Source organism: Eschrichtius robustus, chromosome 16 (assembly GCF_028021215.1).
Source record: "Eschrichtius robustus isolate mEscRob2 chromosome 16, mEscRob2.pri, whole genome shotgun sequence".
Taxonomy (NCBI): Eukaryota; Metazoa; Chordata; class Mammalia; order Artiodactyla; family Eschrichtiidae; genus Eschrichtius; species Eschrichtius robustus.
Genome location: NC_090839.1, coordinates 83,291,202 through 83,307,748, shown reverse-complemented (window position 1 = coordinate 83,307,748; position 16,547 = coordinate 83,291,202). Strand labels below are relative to the sequence as shown.

Here is a 16,547-nt window from a genome sequence, read left to right as displayed (position 1 = left end):
TGTATTTCTATGTGCGTGTGTGTGTGTTTTCAGTGTGTCTCTCTGTGTCTTCCTACTCTCTCTCTGCCCGTGCGTGTGTATGCGAGCTCCCCCATTTCGTTCCCTTCGTCCCTGTCCCGCGGTGTGTGTCTCTTCCTCTTTGTGAGACATGTGTTTGTGTGTGTGTATTCAGTGTGAATTTTGTGTGTGTTTGTGTGTCCATGTCTCTCTGTTCTCTCTGTGCCTGTTTGTGTGTCTCTCTCTGTCTCTCTGTCTCTGTCTCTGTTTGTCTCTCTCTCTGCCTCTGTCAAGAGCAGAGCCTGTCCGGCAGAGCAGCGGATGTATGAGGGATGATTCAGTGGCTGACAGGAAGCCCGCCGCCTTGCATCCTGCCTGCCAGTGTCTGTGGCATTGGCATCGGATCAGGCAGGTGTGTGGGCTCAGGATGAGGTGGCCGCAGTGAGGAGCCCCCCGCTCTCAGGTAAGCCTTTTCCAGGGGTGCCTGGAGCCTGGCCCCCAAGGCAGGGATCCTGAGGCTGTCCCCCCGACACCCCACGGGGTTGGGAGTGGCCCTGCTGGCCCAGCAGGAGCGCTTGGCTGCCCGCCGGGTGGGCTGGGAAGAAGCCGGGATGCCCGGCACCCCCTCCCTTGGCCCCAGCCCTGTCCTGGCGCCCCCAGCTAGGAAGCCCTCGCCCCAGACCCTGTGGCACTAGAGGGGCAGCTGTTTCTGGGGCTCTGGCCCCTCTCCCGCCCCGCCTTCCCCGGCCCAGCCTGCACAGCCCTGGGAAGCCCCCCAGGGCGGGTCCCATCACTTCCAGAGTCCGGTGAGGGTCGAGGACAGCAGCTCCCCAGGCCCAGACCCGTGAGCCTTGGTTTCTTCATCTGTAGAACGGGGCTGTAACAACCCTGCCCCAGGGCTGTGGGAGGATGGGAGAGATGCTACAGACAAGCAGACCCAGGTCCTGCCCCTGGCCTGGAGGAAGAAGCTGTCCCGGCCACCCCACCCAGCCCCCAGGCTGGCCACCAGCTCGCCCAGCTCTCTGCTGGGGGGTCTGAAAAACTGTAGGCCCTGGGGTGCTCTTTTTTTGTTTTTTTTTGAATTTTATTTTATTTATTTTTTATACAGCAGGTTCTTATTAGTTATCCATTTTATACATATCAGTGTATACACGTCAATCCCAATCTCCCAATTCATCCCACCACCACCACCCCCCCCCCCACTTTCCCCCCTTGGTGTCCATACGTTTGTTCTCTACATGTGTGTCTCTATTTCTGCCCTGCAAACCGGTTCATCTGCACCATTTTTCTAGGTTCCGCATATATGCGTTAATATACGATATTTGTTTTTCTCTTTCTGACTTACTTCGCTCTGTATGACAGTCTCTAGATGCATCCACGTCTCTACAAATGACCTGGGGTGTTCTTGGTGCCCTGCTCTGCCTACGGGTGGCCCTGACCTTCACCATCCCCCACCTGTGCCCGGAACAAGGGCTGCCCGGGTCCCTACCCCAGCCGCCTGAGCTTTAAGAGGCTCCATTAGAGACCTCTCGGTCAGCCTCATCTGAAGGCCAAGGTTATTTGGGAAAACGGAGCAGAGCCCAGCGGATAAGCCTTCCCAGGAGTCGGACGGGGACCTCTGGGTCCACCCCTACCCCCGCAGCCTGACCTTCGGCCCTGGTGGGCCTCAGTTTCCCCATGTACAACATGAGGAGGGCTGGGAGCCTGGGCAGGAGGGTTGCCAAGGGCCTTTCAGGGTGAGAGGCTGGGTGCAGAGGCTTGCTCAGCCCAGCCCTGAGAGCTTTTCCGCCATCGGCTTGTTGCAAAACTTGTTCATATGAAAACTGCCCACTTCCCTTTCTGCTATTTTGGCCTGCAGGCCACAGGCTGTGGCGGCCTCCCCTCCCCTCCCCACCAGACTCAGCCCTGCCTGGCCCCTTGGGGCCCTCCTGGGGCTGCCGGGCCTGCCTCTGCCAGGGGCCCAGCTCCTCTCCCTCCCCCCTCCCCTGCCCCACTTGTTCTCAGGCCTGGTTGGGAAAGCAAGGAGAAAGGACAGATTGATTCAGTCTGGGGGGCAGCCCCAGAGTTTTCCTCAAATGAGCCTCTCTTTTAAAAAATATTGCGTGATTCTTAAAAATGTAATATAAGAAAGGATTTACGTAAAGGAGCGTAGGCCTTGGAGTCAGCCTGCCCTGGGTGTAGATCTTGGTTCTGTGACTGGTCAGCTGTGTGACCTTAGGCAGACTACTCACCTCTCTGGGCCTCTCTCTCCTCCCTTGGAAGAAAGGAGCTGGCATCTCCAAGGTGATGCTACCCGCGTCCGTGACAACCGAAGGGCTGGGGCAACAGCGCTGCTCTCCTTCAGATCCCAGCCCCTCCCAGGGTCCCACCACGACGCCCTGCATGGTGCAGTAGACGGGGGTGCTCAGGCCTGCATGTCTGGGGGACCCGGCAGGGAGGGCTTCAGGTAGGGTTGACCCACACTGCTCGGTGCAGGCCGTCCAGCCAGCTCTGGCCCCGACAGGATGCGGCTGTCTCTTCCCATCCCACGGGGACCGTGATGATGGCAAGTCACAGTGGTCACAGCCAACCGTGCCCCACCAGCCGGCACTAGCACCTTACAGGCGTCCTCTCAGTGCTGGGCCTCGGATGACAAACCTGAGTGTGGAGTGTCATTCTCTCCCTCGTTTAACAGAGGGGTGACCGAAGGCCGGTGACACTGGGCTTCAACAGCTGGGGCGGAATTTGTGTTCTCCTGCTTCCCTCCCTTCCCTCGCCCAGTGCCAGGTGGGTGGAGATGGACCAGGGCTGGGGGCATCCCGAGCGTGCTGTGCTGCTCGTCCCAAACAGCAGGGCCAGGAAGCAAGAGGGCTTTCTGATGGGCGGGGCCTCTGGGAGGGAGGGCAGCAGAGGTCAGCAGCCCAGGTCCCAGGGCCGTGAATGCCAAGCTGAGAGTGTGGACTTGCTCCTGGGGTCTTAAGCAGACCCCGGCGGTGGCCAGTGCTGGACCCTTGTCCCATGGGTGCAACCCTCCCATGTGTCTGTGCCTGAACCTCCTTTGGGGCAGAAAGAGTCTCTGTCTTGACCAAAGGACAAAGATGTCAAGGGTGGGTGCTCAAGGGAACTGTCCAAACCAGCCAGCTGGAAATAAGATCCTCAGCAAGTTTCTCTTCCAGAAGCCCCAACCGTGATCCAGGCTGGACGTGTTTGTCCTCCCAACGACTCTTTGAGGAAGGCCCTGGGTTGATCCCAGTCTTTTTTTAAAATTAATTAATTTATTTATTTATTTTTGGCTGTGTTGGGTCTTTGTTTCTGTGCGAGGGCTTTCTCTAGTTGCAGCAAGCGGGGGCCACTCTTCATCGCGGTGCGCGGGCCTCTCGCTATCGCGGCCTCTCTTGTTGTGGAGCACAGGTTCCAGACGCGCAGGCTCAGTAGTTGTGGCTCACGGGCCCAGTTGCTCCGCGGCATGTGGGATCTTCCCAGACCAGGGCTCGAACCCGTGTCCCCTGCATTGGCAGGCGGATTCTCAACAACTGCGCCACCAGGGCAGCCCTGATCCCAGTCTTATAGATGAGAAAACTGAGGCCAAGAGACCCTGAGGCACAGGCAGGCTTCCCCCCTTCAAGGCCAGGTGCTCCCAACCTCACCAGCCTGAGATGGACTTGGGCCTTGGCTGGAGGCCCGGGAGGGAGGCAGCCCCGGGGCAGAACGAGGTCGGGGGGAGGGAGGAGGGTATGCGGCCTGGGAGAGCAGTGCCCAGGCTCATAGATCCCCTCGGACAACCTCCTGGGGTGCCCAGGTCATCCTCTCTCCTCGTGTGGAGGCCGCCGGGTCATGAGGTTTGGGAATGGTCATGTTTCCGCTGACTCACTTGGCGTTTGGGGGAAGGAGAGGTGACTTCTTCATGACGGGCCCCTGACCGGGGCTCGGCCCTGCACGGAGATTCCTTGTCATCTTTGCCACAGGGATTCAGGAAGCTCAGAGTGGTGAGGGGGACGGCTGGGTGCAGTGCAGGCCTCTGGGGAGCCCGGAGCAGGAGGCGGGCAGCACAAAGCTCAGGTCTCCCCAAGCCTTGCCTTCCCCAGCTGGGAAGCGGGGAGAAGCCTCCTCCCAGGTGGCCGAGGCCGGAGGAACAGGTGTTCGCCAAGGGGACACTCAGTAGCGTGGGCTCCATGTGCCCACCACGGGGCACCGCCCCCTCAGGACCCCCGGCTGCCCTCAGCTCTGTCACTGGCATTTGCAAGGGGGCTGAGTCTCTTTATAGTTGTAACGATTCTCCTTGGAGGGCCCCTCAAGAGGGCTGTACTCACCAGGCCCTCCTGTGTGGGTGCCTGTGGCTTTGCTGAGGCCTGGCAGTCACAGTGGGGCCCCGAGGCTGGGACCGGCCACTGACCAAGAAGCAGCCTTTTAGCCCCACCTCCCAGCACATCCCACCACCAGCCGCCAAGGTCCATCTGCCCAGGAGCCCTTCTTCCCCTCCTGGTCTCAGGCCCACCTCCTCCAAGAAGCCTTCCTGACCTCCCTCCTTCTGGCGCCCAGGGCAGGAGGAATCTGGGCAGATGGGTGTTTTAGGAATGGAAATCCCACCCCCAGCTTCCCCAGAGGCCATGGGTGGGAGCGGAGAACTACACTAGGGTCGATGGGGGCTGCCAGGGGCTCCCGGGCAGAAGGGGCCATGGCCTCTGAGCTTGGGGAATAAAGCTGGGTTGGCAGGAGGCAACAGGATGCAGTGGGCGGAGCCAGCGTTAGCGTCTGGAGGCTGGAGTTCAAATCCTGTTTTTCCCCTTAGCAGCTGTGGGATCTCTGGCTTCCGTTTTTCTGTTTGTGAAATGGCTCGAGCCTCTCCCTCAAAGGGCAGTTGGGGGGACTAAGCGAAGACGTGTGTGGGAGTGTGCACATACATGTGGTGCTGCCTGGCGGGTCTCCAGAACCTTCCAGCACTTACCAAGAGTTGATGATGGCCCTGGGAGCCCAGGGTGCGGGTCGGGGGTCAGATGGGGGAACAGGGCTGGTTCTGTCCCCGCCTGGTCCCAGAGCAGGGAGGGAAGGTGATGCTGGACTCAGCTGTGGGGTTGGCAGGGGACAGTGGGGGCCAGAAACCTGGTGTTCCTGGAGGGCGTGGCCCTGCAGCCTCCACCCCGGCTCACAGTGCCCCCACGTTGCAGCCCTGCAGGAAGAGTGGCCAGGAGTGGACATGAGCGTGGACACGGAGCTGCTGTGGCCGGGGGCGGCCCTGCTTCTGCTGCTGCTGGGGGCGGCGGCCGGCCTGTGTGTGCGCTGCTCCCGCCCAGGTAAAGGCTGGGGTCGCGGGTGCGAGGGAGGAGCGGGCGGTATACCCAGCGAGCCACTCAGGCCCAGACCTGGCTGCAGTCGCCAGGGGCAGTCAGATAAGCCTCAGGAGGCAGAAGTGAACCCCGGGGGCCTGGGTTTCTCCTCTGAAGACAATGGGTCTGGCTCACTGGGGGCTTCTGTTCTGCTGGGTCAAGGGCATGTGTCTGGGGCCGATGGACTGCACTGGACAAGCGTGGGGAGGGGGGCTGGGCTGCCTGCGTCCGCCTTCTCCACGCTCCGCGTTCCTAAATAAATGGTGAGCAAACCCCGCCGGTGTCAGGTGGCCCCCAGTGATTGGTGGTTTAGCCCGCACGTCCGGTCTGAGGCCTGCACAGGGCACAGGGGAGACAAGATGGTTGGGCCTCGGATCTCAGTTCCCACCAGGCCCCGGGACGCTTGCTAATCTGGTCCTGTTCTTGCAGGTGCAAAGAGGTCCGAGAAAATCTATGAGCAGAGGAGCCGGTGAGTGTCTCGGTGTCCCCAGCCCGGCGACGCTGTGTGCCCTGGGCATGGGTGTCCATGTGGGCACCCCCTCAGGCACCGCCACGCCCCACCCCCACGCTTCATTCACACCTCCTCCGTGCCGGGCTTTAGTGGGTTCTAAGCAGTTAGGGGCGGGCGAGGGGGTGCCCAGGGGCTGTCCAGACCCGGCCCCAGCCTGGTCGGGAAGGGCTCTGGGAGGAGGGGATGTCACGCTCCAGCTAGCCCAGGAGCATCTCCAGAAATCCCCGCGGTGACCCCAGCCCTGGGGAGCGCACTGTGCCGGTGCTGGAGGTCGACAGAGGAATCCCACCCTCCCGGGGCAGTGGGGGGGGGACAGAGACCGGGCGCTGTGTCTGAGTCTCCCCTGGAAAACACTAAAGGACCTCAGGGGAGGATATGGGTGTGAAACTTGGGGGACCAGGGAAGGCCTCCTGGCAGAGGCGGGAGGGATTTTAAGAGAGAAAGAAGGCGAAAGGAGACATCCAGAGAGAGAGGGAATGGTGTGGGCATTTGCCGATGTAGGGCCGGGTGGACACTGTCTTGGGGATGTGGTGGTCGCTTGAGCGTGTCTTGAGAGAGATCAGCTGAATGCGGAGGAAGAAGAGTCTTGACTGTGGAGAGAGGCCTTGGCCTTTGTCCTAAGGGCCGAAGGGAGCCGCGGGAGAGCTGGAAGCAGGGCAGTGGTGGTGAGATGAAACGGGGCCACTGACCCCAGGCAGAGTGGCAGGACCTGGGCAGGAGGCAGTTCCAGGCACCTTGGGGACAGGCTAGCCGTTCTGTGAGCCCTGGGAGGGTCAGCAGTGCTGGGCGCTGCAGATTGGGGGGCGACCCAAGAACAACTCGAGGCAGGAGGGCAGCAGCCAGTGGTGTCCTTACAATGCCTGGTGGAGGGCTCTGAGACCTGTGTGCACACACGTGCACAGGCCTGCACGCCCACTCGCACCCACAGGCTCCCCCAGCACTCACTCATGCGTGCACTTCTCACACGCACGGCACTTGCTTGCACGCCTGGGCAGGCACTCACATACAAACTCACACACACACACCCTCTCTCATTTCCTTTTGCAACTGAAAAACCACAGTGAGATTTGAAAATAGAATTTTCCCGTCCATGCCCACTCCTGGGGCCGGGGCTGGACCTTCCCAGCTTTTGGGGCCTTTTGGTCCTCTGGCTCGCCAGCCCATAACCTCCACCAGGGCTGGGCTGGGCTCTCCTAGTGCCCACCCACACCCCTGCCCCAGGGCAAGTTCCTCAGTATCTTCCCTCTCCCCTCCTCCCTTAGTCCCTGCCCACTCCAGGCCCCTGATTAATCTTAGAACTGAAGATAGTCAGAGGCACAAGTTAAACCTCCTCACGTGGGAGGTGGGAAAACTAGGCCTAAGTGGGAGGAGGTGGGAGGGGAGACTTGGGCTCTCCCCACCTCACTTGGGTTCAGTCCTATCAGCCTGTGTGTGCCAGGCCCGGCTCCTGCATCATTTCCTCTGGGAAGCCATGCCTGACTCTCTTCTGTGGATTTAGGGCATCATTCCTAAATCAGATCACTCTGATTGCCAGCCCCCCAGGCTGGAAGGCTGGGGCAGGTCACCATTCTGGTCCAGGGGAGGAACCCAAAATGGTTTAATGATTAGCTAATCTGATCCACTATCCTTAGCAATGGCTTTCATTCCCGAGGGCATTTCATGGTCTAAAATGGCAGCTAGAGCTCCAGCCCTCATCTCTGCCTTCCAGGCAGTAGTAAGAATGAAGGAGAAGGACAGAAATGGGGCATCCCAGTTAGCAGTGCCTCCGTAAAGGAGTTTTCCTGAAAGCCCGACAACCTTGGCTTTGCATTTCATTAACCAGAATTATACGGTCACACATAAATGCAAGGGAGGCTGGGAAATATAGCCTTTTTTTAAAAATTGAGGTAACATTGGTTTATAACATTATATAAGTTTCATGTGTACGACATTATATTTCTACTTCTGTATACCCTACATTGAGCTCAACAACAAAAATTTAGTTTCCATCTATCATCATGCAGTTGATCCCCTTTACCCACTTTGCTCTCCCCCACCCCTGGTAACCACAGGTAACCACTATTCCGTTCTCTGTATCTATGTGTTTGTTTTTGTTTGGTTTGTTCATTTATTTTGGGGTTGTTTTGCTTTGTTTTTTATATTCCACATATGAATGAAATCATACAGAATTTTTCTTTCTCTGTTTGTCTTACTTTACTTAGCATAATTCCCTCAAGGTCCATCCATGTTGTCACAAATGGCAAGGTTCCATCTTTTTTATGGCTGAATAGTATTCCAATGTGTATATATACCACATCCTCTTTATCCATTCATCTGTTGATGGGCACTTAGGTTGTTTCCATGTCTTGGCTATTGTAAATAGTGCTGCAATGAACATACCGGTACATATATCTTTTCAAATTAGTTATTTTGTATTCTTTAGATAAATACCCAGAAGTGGGATTGCTAGCTCATATGGTGGCTCTAAGTTTTTTGAGGAATCTCTATACTGTGTTTATAGTGGCTGCACCAATTTACATTCCCCTCAACAGTGCCCAAGGGTTTCCTTTTCTCCACATCCTCGCCAACCCTTGTTATTTCTTGTCTTTTTGATAATAGTCATTCTAACAGGTGTGAGGTGTTACTTCATCATGGTTTTGATTTGCATTTATTTCCCTCGTAATTAGCGATGTTGAACAGCTTTTCATGTGTCTGTTGGCCATCTGTATGTCTTCGTTGGAAAAGTGTCTATTCAGTTCCTCTGCCCATTTTTTAATCAGGTTGTTTTTTTGTTGTTGAGTTGAGTTAATTATATATTATATTACAAGGGATATTAACCCCGTATTGGATATATCATTTGCAAATACTTTCTCCCAATCGGTAGGTTGTCTTTTTGTTTTGTCGATGATTTCCTTTTGTTGAGCAGAAGGTTTTTAGTTTGATGTAGCCCCATTTATTGGGAAATACAGTCCTTTGGATGGGCATGTGGCTGTCTAAATAAAAATCAGCGTTCTGGGGCTTCCCTGGTGGCGCAGTGGTTGAGAATCTGCCTGCCAATTCGAGCCCTGGTCTGGGAAGATCCCACATGCCGCAGAGCAACTGGGCCCGTGAGCCACAATTACTGAGCCTGCGCGTCTGGAGCCTGTGCTCCGCAACAAGGGAGGCCGCGATAGTGAGAGGCCCGCGCACCGCGATGAAGAGTGGCCCCCGCTTGCCGCAACTAGAGAAAGCCCTCGCACAGAAACGAAGACCCAACACAGCCATAAATAAATAAATAAATAAATTTAAAAATGGTCCACATCAAAAAAATCTTTAAAAAAAAAAAATCAGTAGTAATTTAAAATCAGGTTTATCTTAAAAAAAAAAAAAAAAAATCAGCGTTCTGTTTCAAAGGAAGAAGGTGATGGTTAGATACCTGGCTGTGTCTGCTAAGCGTTGAAGTTGCCTCATCAGTTACTGGGGAGTAAATGGCATGTGTGAACAACTCAAGAGGACCGTGCTCTCTCAGGAATGTTGAACACTCCTGGGATGGCAGGTGGTGGGAGCAGCCTCTTTGTTGCTCCTGGCTGAAGTCACTGCCAGGTCCCTGAGCAGCTGCCCCAGCCCTGCCCACAGACTCTCCTGGGCATCTCCGGGGGTCCTGGGGAGGCTCTGTGGGGGCATATGTCTGGCCGGCAGCTGGCTCCAGCCCAGGGCCATGTGAGAAGCGTGGGCACGTGGTGGGCAGGCAGGGAAGCACTCTAGAGAAGGGGTGCATCAGGAAGCCCTGGATCAGAGAGTCCTGGGGGGCTGGCAGCCCCTTCTCACTCTCACCCTGGTCTGTCCCTCCCTGTCCGTCTGTCCTGTCCCTCTGTCCCTGGGGCTGTGGGAGGCCAGGCCCTGGCTCATCACAGCTCCATGTGTTTCCAGGGAAGAGAATCAGCAGAACTTCGCCGTGGCCCGGACCTACACGTGTGAGTCCCCAGACAGAAGGGTCCAGGGCTGGGCTCAGGACTGGGAGTGTCCACATCAAAGTCCCTTTCGTCCCCATTGTTCTGAGGCTGTGGCCAGGCCTGATCTAGTGGGGTGATGGGGTGAGGGGGCTGTGCTGGGCAGCTGGCCTGGGGGCCCAGCCAACACCCCGTCAACCTTTGCAGTGGTCAGGGAGGCCTGGCCAGGGCCCCTGGTGGACACGGCCTCCAACGCGGCATCAGCAAGGTAGGAAGGAGCCCCTATCCCAGCCCCGCGGGAGGCGATGAGGTAGGCCCCGGGGTCCCCACCTGGCTGAGCCCAGGCCGAGACCTTGCTCCTTCCTCGGACCTCAGAGCCCCAGTTCTGATTCTGAGGGCCCTACTAGGGGGCTGTGGGACTGTGGCCTCCAGACCCCCAGGAACCCCAGGGCCTTCTCCCAGCCCCTCCTCAGCCCCTGCCCCACTCCCGTGCAGGAAGGACAAGCTGCTGCAGTTCTCCCCCAGCCTCGAGGGTGAGTGCCCTGGGACACAGGGGTGGGGGCAGGGGCGAGGTGGGACCGAGACAGGTGAATACCTGGTGGGACAGGTACTGAGCAGGAGGCCTTCCCAGAGGAGAGACGCTGTGAGCTGGGCTGGGAGGCCTGACGGGGCCCAGCAGGGGGAGGGGACGGAGAGCAGGTGTGAGGGCATGAAGATTGGAAACACCTGGGCTTCTTCCGGTGGTCACAGCTGGGAGGGGGCGGGGGCGGGGGCTGGGCCACCAGCATTGAGCCAACGGGCCTGGCCTTTCTTCCAGATTCTTCATCCTCCAGGTACCAGAACTTCAGCAAAGGTAGGTGGGCTCCGCGGAGGAGGGGGCCACAGTGGGGCATACAGCCTGCGCTCAGGCCTGATTCTCGCCTCCTCCTGCAGGAAGTAGATGCAGATCAGATGCAGCCTACATGTGAGCGGGCTTCTCCGGGCCCTGGCCGCCCCCTCGCCCCCCTGCCCACAGCCTCCTTATGTGAGAAAGGCCTCCTGCCCTGGAACCCGCTGGCCCAGGGTTTCCCTCAGATGACCGTAGCTTTGAGGGGGGACTGAGGACAGGAGCCCTGCTCTGTTTGGGGGTGGGGGGAGGCCGTCGGGGGGCCCTCATCCTGCACCACCTGGTCAGAGACGAGTTCCACCGACCCTCAGAGAGGAAGGGCCCCCAGGACGTCTCCTCGTCTCACAGTTGGGCAAACTGAGGCCCAGGGCAGGAGGTAACTTGCATAAGGCCACACGGTGAGGTGGCTGGAGCCAGGGCAGCTCAGGGGTGCAGGGAAGCAGGGTGGGAGGATCGGGGGAGACCCTGGCAGGGCCCCCGCGGGCTCCAGGGGCAATGACGGCCGGAGCAGCCCTGGCCTCGCTGCCCGCTCACGAAGCTCCCGGCCCGACCATGGGCCTGCCCAGCAGTTGGTGCTGTGTCTGTTTTCTTGCCAGACACCCCTTCGCCACAGACTATTTCGATTGTGGGCGGTTCCAGAAGCCCCCGGAAGGTGAGGCAAAAGGCGATGAAGGGGAGAGGGAGGAGGTGGCCTGCGAGCGCAGCTTCGGAAGTCACACCCCCGGGGCGGGGCCAGAGGTGGAGGGAGTATGTAACGGAGGAGGCTAGGCCTAGGTTTAGATGGATGGAGGAGGTTGGGTGGGGGGACCTGGGGGAGGCTGGCACTGTGGGCAGGAGCCAAGCTGCAGAGGAGGGAAGGGATGGGTGGGAAGAAGGGGTAGGGGAGCCAGAAGGGGAGCTGAGGGCAGGGGCAGGGGGCAGGCTGGTCCCCTGGTCATCCAGGCCCCTCTCAAGGCTGGGCACACAGGGGACCTTGAAGGAAGGCCCTGGACCGGTCAGCCTTGTTGACAGACGCTGAGCCCTGCAGGCTCCGAGGATGCTGGCACCCTTTGTTAAGAGCAAAGGTGCTCCTAACACCTTTGCTCTACAGAAACTGAGAACCGAGGGTGGGCAGTGCCTGCTGAGAGGCGCACAGGGCTGGGCTTCTGCCCGGGCTGGGCTGGGGTGAGGGGGGGGTCCTTTTCTCCCCGCTGCGTTTCTAAATTGGGGAGAAGCCCTCACTTCTCAGAGCCTCTTCGACACAGATGGACGCAGGGTGGGCTGGTGTTTAGAGCTCAGCCTCCCCGTTGGGGGGTGGGGGGGAATGCCAGGGTACCAGGCTCTGATATGCCACAACCAGCCTAGGCCCCCGGACAAAGGATCCTCGGCCCACCCCACTGCCTGAAGGGTTAGGCGGGTTCCTGTCTCCTGGGCCCCCAGCGGCTCTCCCTGCCCCTCTTTGCCCCACAGAGATGGGCCTCCCTTCTCCAACTGTCCCTCGTGGGCCTGATTGCAGCCCCACCCCCTAATCTCCCCTCCCCAGGGCATTCAGGGGAAGACAGAGAAGGAGCCCAGGGTGGAGGCTGCTGGAGCCAGGCTAGCGCCCATTAAGAAGCTTGTCCGGGAGAATGTTCGAGGCCCTGGGGGACCCAGAGGGCTGGGGGCTTGATGAGACAGAGGCAGAGAGGAAGGGCTAGGCCTGTCGGGCAGGGCCCAGCAGCATCCTGTGCCCTCTCCTCTCTCCCTGGCAGACGATGACGACACCAATTCCTACGAGAACGTGCTCATCTGTGAGCCAAAGAAAACCGAATCAGGTGAGGCTGCCCTCCCCGGAGCAGGGCAGGGAGGCAGGCCTCCTAGGCCAGCCCCGCCTGCCCCGCTGAGCTCTGAAGGCCCCGCTGCACGGTTCACCAGTATCAGACCCTGTGTCCCGGGAGGAGTCCCCATCGGTCCTGGGCTCTCCCTCCCTCCCTCGAGGGGGCTGCCCAGCACGAGGACGCAGGCGGCCCCTCTGGAGGGGTGGCCGTGGCACCTCTCTGGCCTAAGGACTGGCCGTGCTGGCTGCCCCTCTGCCAGCCCCTCTGCCGGTGTTCTCCCTGCAGGGGACGACGGGTCTGAGGATTACCAGAACTCGGCATACATCCGGCAGTGGCGGGAGTCCAGGAGAGTCGTGGGTATGTGGCCGGAGCCCCGGTGCTCCCAAATGGTCACCTCCAGCGGGCTCAGAGGGGCCAGGCCTGGGACAGACAGTCGAGGGGAGGGGGAGAGAGGGGAGCTTAGGGGATCTAGCCTGGGAGGGCAAGGCCGGGTGGGCTCCCCTACGGCCAGTCCAGCTGATTCCACAGCGAAGCTTCCGGCACATCAGCGGCTGCAGAGGCTCGAGCTGTGCCAGGACCCCCCTCAGCAGCACCATGGCCTCCTGAGGTTGGGTCCTCCTGGCCGGCTGCCCATCCAGCTGCACGGACGGCCTCGCACTCGCCCTGCTCCCGGGCAGGACACACCTCCGGCAAATCCCAGAGAGGACGGGACAGACACACCATCCAGTGTAGCCTTTCCTGCGGGCTGTGTGGTGGCGGGAACAGGGCTGGGCATGTGCGTGTGAACCCTCTGACCGTCTGCCTGCGGTCGCAGAGCCCGTCCCGAGGGAAGCACCTCCCTCCCCAGTAGGAAGCCCAGACGAGGACAGCGGGGAGCCTGATTATGTGAACGGGGACGTGGCAGCCACCAAAGCCTAGAGAAGCCCTGAAGGAAGGTACGGTCCAGGGTGGGGGGCCGCACAGGCCTAAGGGGCTGCACTGCAAGGGAGAAGCAGAGAGCTGGGGCTGGAGGAGCCACAGCAGGGACCGTGGGGCAGCACCCATGGATGCTGAAGCAGGGTGGCTCCCCGGGGCGCTGGGACGCCGCCCTGGGTGCTGGGCCTCCCGGGCAGTCCCTACCCACCCCGCCCCCACTCCTGTGGCTGGTGTGGGGAGGTGACAGATCCCCGGCGGACACCAAGTCTCAGGCCCAGGGGGTGTCAGGCAGGGCAGGCTGGTGAGTCATGGGGTGAGAGGGGGGCTCTGGGTGGGCCTCTGCAACCTTGGGCGAGAGACTTAACCTCCCTCGACTCATTTCCTCGCTTGCAACATGGAGCTACTGGGACCTGTGTCTTAGACAACACACACAAGGCACCGCACGGAAAGCAGGACCAGCTGGACTCAGGGACGGGGCGGGATCGGGAGGAGATGGTGCCAAGCGCTCACACACACCATCTCTTGGCGCCCCCAAGGCTCAGAGCGGGCAAGCCACCTGCCCGAGGTCCCACTTAGAGTGAGTGGAGGAGGGAACGGTCCCCCAAGCGCTCAGATGTCGGAGCCCAGGCCCTGCCTCACGGGGCGCAGGTCGACCCGAGGGCTCCAGAAGGCTGCCCAAAGTCCCGATCTGGGGGACACGGGCAGCCCTCTCAGTGGGCGGCCGCTCTGGGCATTTGAGAACCAGCAGCAGGGTCAGCGGCAGCAGTTGAAGCCCAACGGGCAGAGCCCGTGGTTCATTCACTCACCCAGTACCTAGAGGGCACCTGCCAGGGGCGAGTCCTGCCCTAGGGGCTGGGGACACAGGGATGAACAGAAGACACACAATCCCTGCCCGCTTAGAACTTCCGTTCTGGTGGGAGAGAGAAAACAGATAACCAGCTGGAAGAGAAGAGGAGAGAAATGCAGCACGTTAGCACGTTAGGGGTGGGAAGGGGCAGGGAGCAACGTGGGGCGGGGAGAGGCGGTGCCATGATTTAAGCCGGGAGGCAGCGCAACTTTTCCGAGCTCCCCTCGTCGCCCCTCTGGAGACAGGAAGGACACCCAGGCAGAGGGACTGGCAAAGACCCCCAGCAGGAATCTGCGTCTGATGATGTGTGTGGGCAGACGGAGTGACGGGGGAGCGTCGGCAGAGGCGGAGGGCAGCGGCTGGAGGCGTGCAGGGCCAGCACCTGGGTTTTTCTGAGATGGGGCAGGGGAAGGTCTGGAACAGAAGAGTGACTGGTTTCTAAAGGATCGCTGGCGGTAGAGACATGAATACAGGGGACGCGGTGGAGGCGGGGAGACCAGCGCGCTCAGGCAGGAATCCAGCGAGTGTTTGCGGAGCAATGGGGCTCACTGATGCGCGGCGTGTCGGCTGCCCGGTGCAGCGAGGACTTGAGGAGGCCTGCAGGATTTTGCCTGAGTAATGAGAGGGCATCGCTGCCAGCAACTGAGATCAGGGAGGCTACAGGCGGAGCGGGTTTTGTGGGCAAGGCCGGTTTGTTTCTGGGCCTGTTAAGTTGGAGATGCCGTGCAGGAGGATGTATGAAATGGGCAGTTAGAGGTCTGCGCCTGGATTCAGGGAGAGGCAGGAGTGGAGAGGTTGTGCAGGTTCTTCAGACGAAAGAGACTAAGAGTATGTTGTACGCTGACAAACGATACGGGAGGTTCGAGTCTGGGTCGGCTACGGCTGGCTGGAATTTACACCCGGGACCCCGCACACAGGACGGACTGAACTCCACAGGCTGGGGCCCACAGCAGCCCGACAAGACTGCAGAGGCCCAATCCCTATATTCTAGCAGGCGGAAGGGCCGCCAGGCAAGGGGGAAGGCGGAGTGGCGTTAGGGCCCGGTACCCGTCAGGTCCCTTCTGGGTTCCAGGGGAGAGGAAGAGGACGCAGCTTAATGGTACTGGTCCCAGGACACGTGCGGGGGAAGGCCGCCAGCTGCTGTGCAGAGGGTGTTCCTGCACCCAAGGCACGTCAGAATAACTCGGGCCTCGGCCAGAACCGAGCAGTCAGGATTTCAAACAAAACGCAGACGCTCCTGGAATAAGAAACATGCTTAAGGCTGCTTGACGGCGGGTTCTGTGCTCACTGGACACTGACCATCCTCCCGGACCCGTGCCGGCTGCTCCGGGGCTGAGGGGACAAAGCGTCAGGCCAGGCAAACCTTTTCCTCTTTAACAAATACTTTTCCTTTTCATTGAAGGAGCCAGGGAACCATACACTGCCTCCCCAGGGTCCCTTCTCCAGAGCTGCTCAACTTCTAGACCCCCTACGGCTACCCCTGGGAGGCGCACCAATGCATCCTGAGCACCAGCCAGCCGGCCACGGGGTACCCAGCCCGGGAAAGGACAGTTATGCATGGAGCCGCCCTCTGACCGGCTCCCACGGGCAAGGCAGGAGCCTGGGGCCGAGGGCAGCTCCCGCTGTGGTCAGATGCCCAGGACTCAGGGCAGTCACAGCCCCTTAACCACATTTAAAACATCATACTACATGGGTGTTCGTGTCCTTTTTTGCTTTGGATTTTGATCCCAAATTGCTTACTAATGTTGGTTGCTGGGATTTTTGTGTGTGATGGATAAGCTTGTACAGTTAATTTATATAGGTGGAGTCGTATTTAATATTCTGCGTTTCAGAGTAGAGGTTGTGTCTATCTTGTCTCCTGTAAGCATTACATGTACTTAACTTCAGCAGAGTTAGGGAGAGCCCTGGCGCTCCTTTCTTTGGGCCTCCGTTGACTGAATCAGAGATGAGGCCACGGCCACCTTTGTGACCCTTCAGCAGGAGCGTCTGCTGTGGACAGAGTGCGTCACGGTTCTGGGGAAGGGGCAGGCGGAGTGGGAGTGGCCTGGAGCCTCAGCTGATTGGGCAGAAACAGGACCATCTCATGGGAAGGACGGGGCCCAAGGGACCTTCTGAGTCAGAGAAGCCAGAGTCAGGGAAACAAAATGCCTCCTCCAACCGAAACATCTCAATAAACCGTTCCAGTTTAAGGGCAGTGATTCTCCTGTCTGCTTTCCCTGCTTCACGTAGAACCTTCTAAGGCAATGAAAGTCAGCCTTCTTGTTTCACAGAAAGGGACCCTGAGGCCTAGAGAGAGAGAAGGCTGGGGACAAGAACTTGGTCCCTGAGTCCAACCCTCTTTCCAGATGCTGCAACGATTCTATGAGACGAAGTTAATGCTGCAA

General features: G+C 59.3%; 1 protein-coding gene across 2 annotated transcripts; it reads left to right on the top strand.

Annotated features, from left to right (window-relative positions):
• Positions 1-396: 396 nt before the first annotated feature.
• LAT2 (linker for activation of T cells family member 2) lies at positions 397-16,353 on the top strand. Of its 2 annotated transcripts, XM_068523799.1 has the most exons (13): positions 397-460; positions 5,142-5,267; positions 5,730-5,769; positions 9,700-9,743; positions 9,927-9,987; positions 10,215-10,252; positions 10,537-10,572; positions 10,653-10,683; positions 11,202-11,257; positions 12,336-12,398; positions 12,687-12,758; positions 13,216-13,336; positions 15,566-16,353. In XM_068523799.1, the coding sequence occupies exons 2-12, from the start codon at positions 5,171-5,173 to the stop codon at positions 13,317-13,319; spliced, it is 642 nt and encodes a 213-aa protein (XP_068379900.1). In that variant the 5' UTR covers positions 397-460; positions 5,142-5,170; the 3' UTR covers positions 13,320-13,336; positions 15,566-16,353. The 2 variants fall into 2 exon arrangements, 1 of the variants encoding a protein (XP_068379900.1); XR_011070239.1 differs by lacking the exon at positions 10,653-10,683.
• Positions 16,354-16,547: the final 194 nt, after the last annotated feature.

Excerpts from the sequence above, each read along its gene's own strand:
- LAT2 (XM_068523799.1), top strand. The coding sequence starts at position 5,171 with ATGAGCGTGGACACGGAGCTGCTGTGGCCGGGGGCGGCCCTGCTTCTG. Across the intron at positions 5,268-5,729 it reads TGTGCGCTGCTCCCGCCCAG|GTGCAAAGAGGTCCGAGAAA; the intron begins GTAAAGGCTGGG and ends CTGTTCTTGCAG. Across the intron at positions 11,258-12,335 it reads GTTCCAGAAGCCCCCGGAAG|ACGATGACGACACCAATTCC; the intron begins GTGAGGCAAAAG and ends TCTCCCTGGCAG.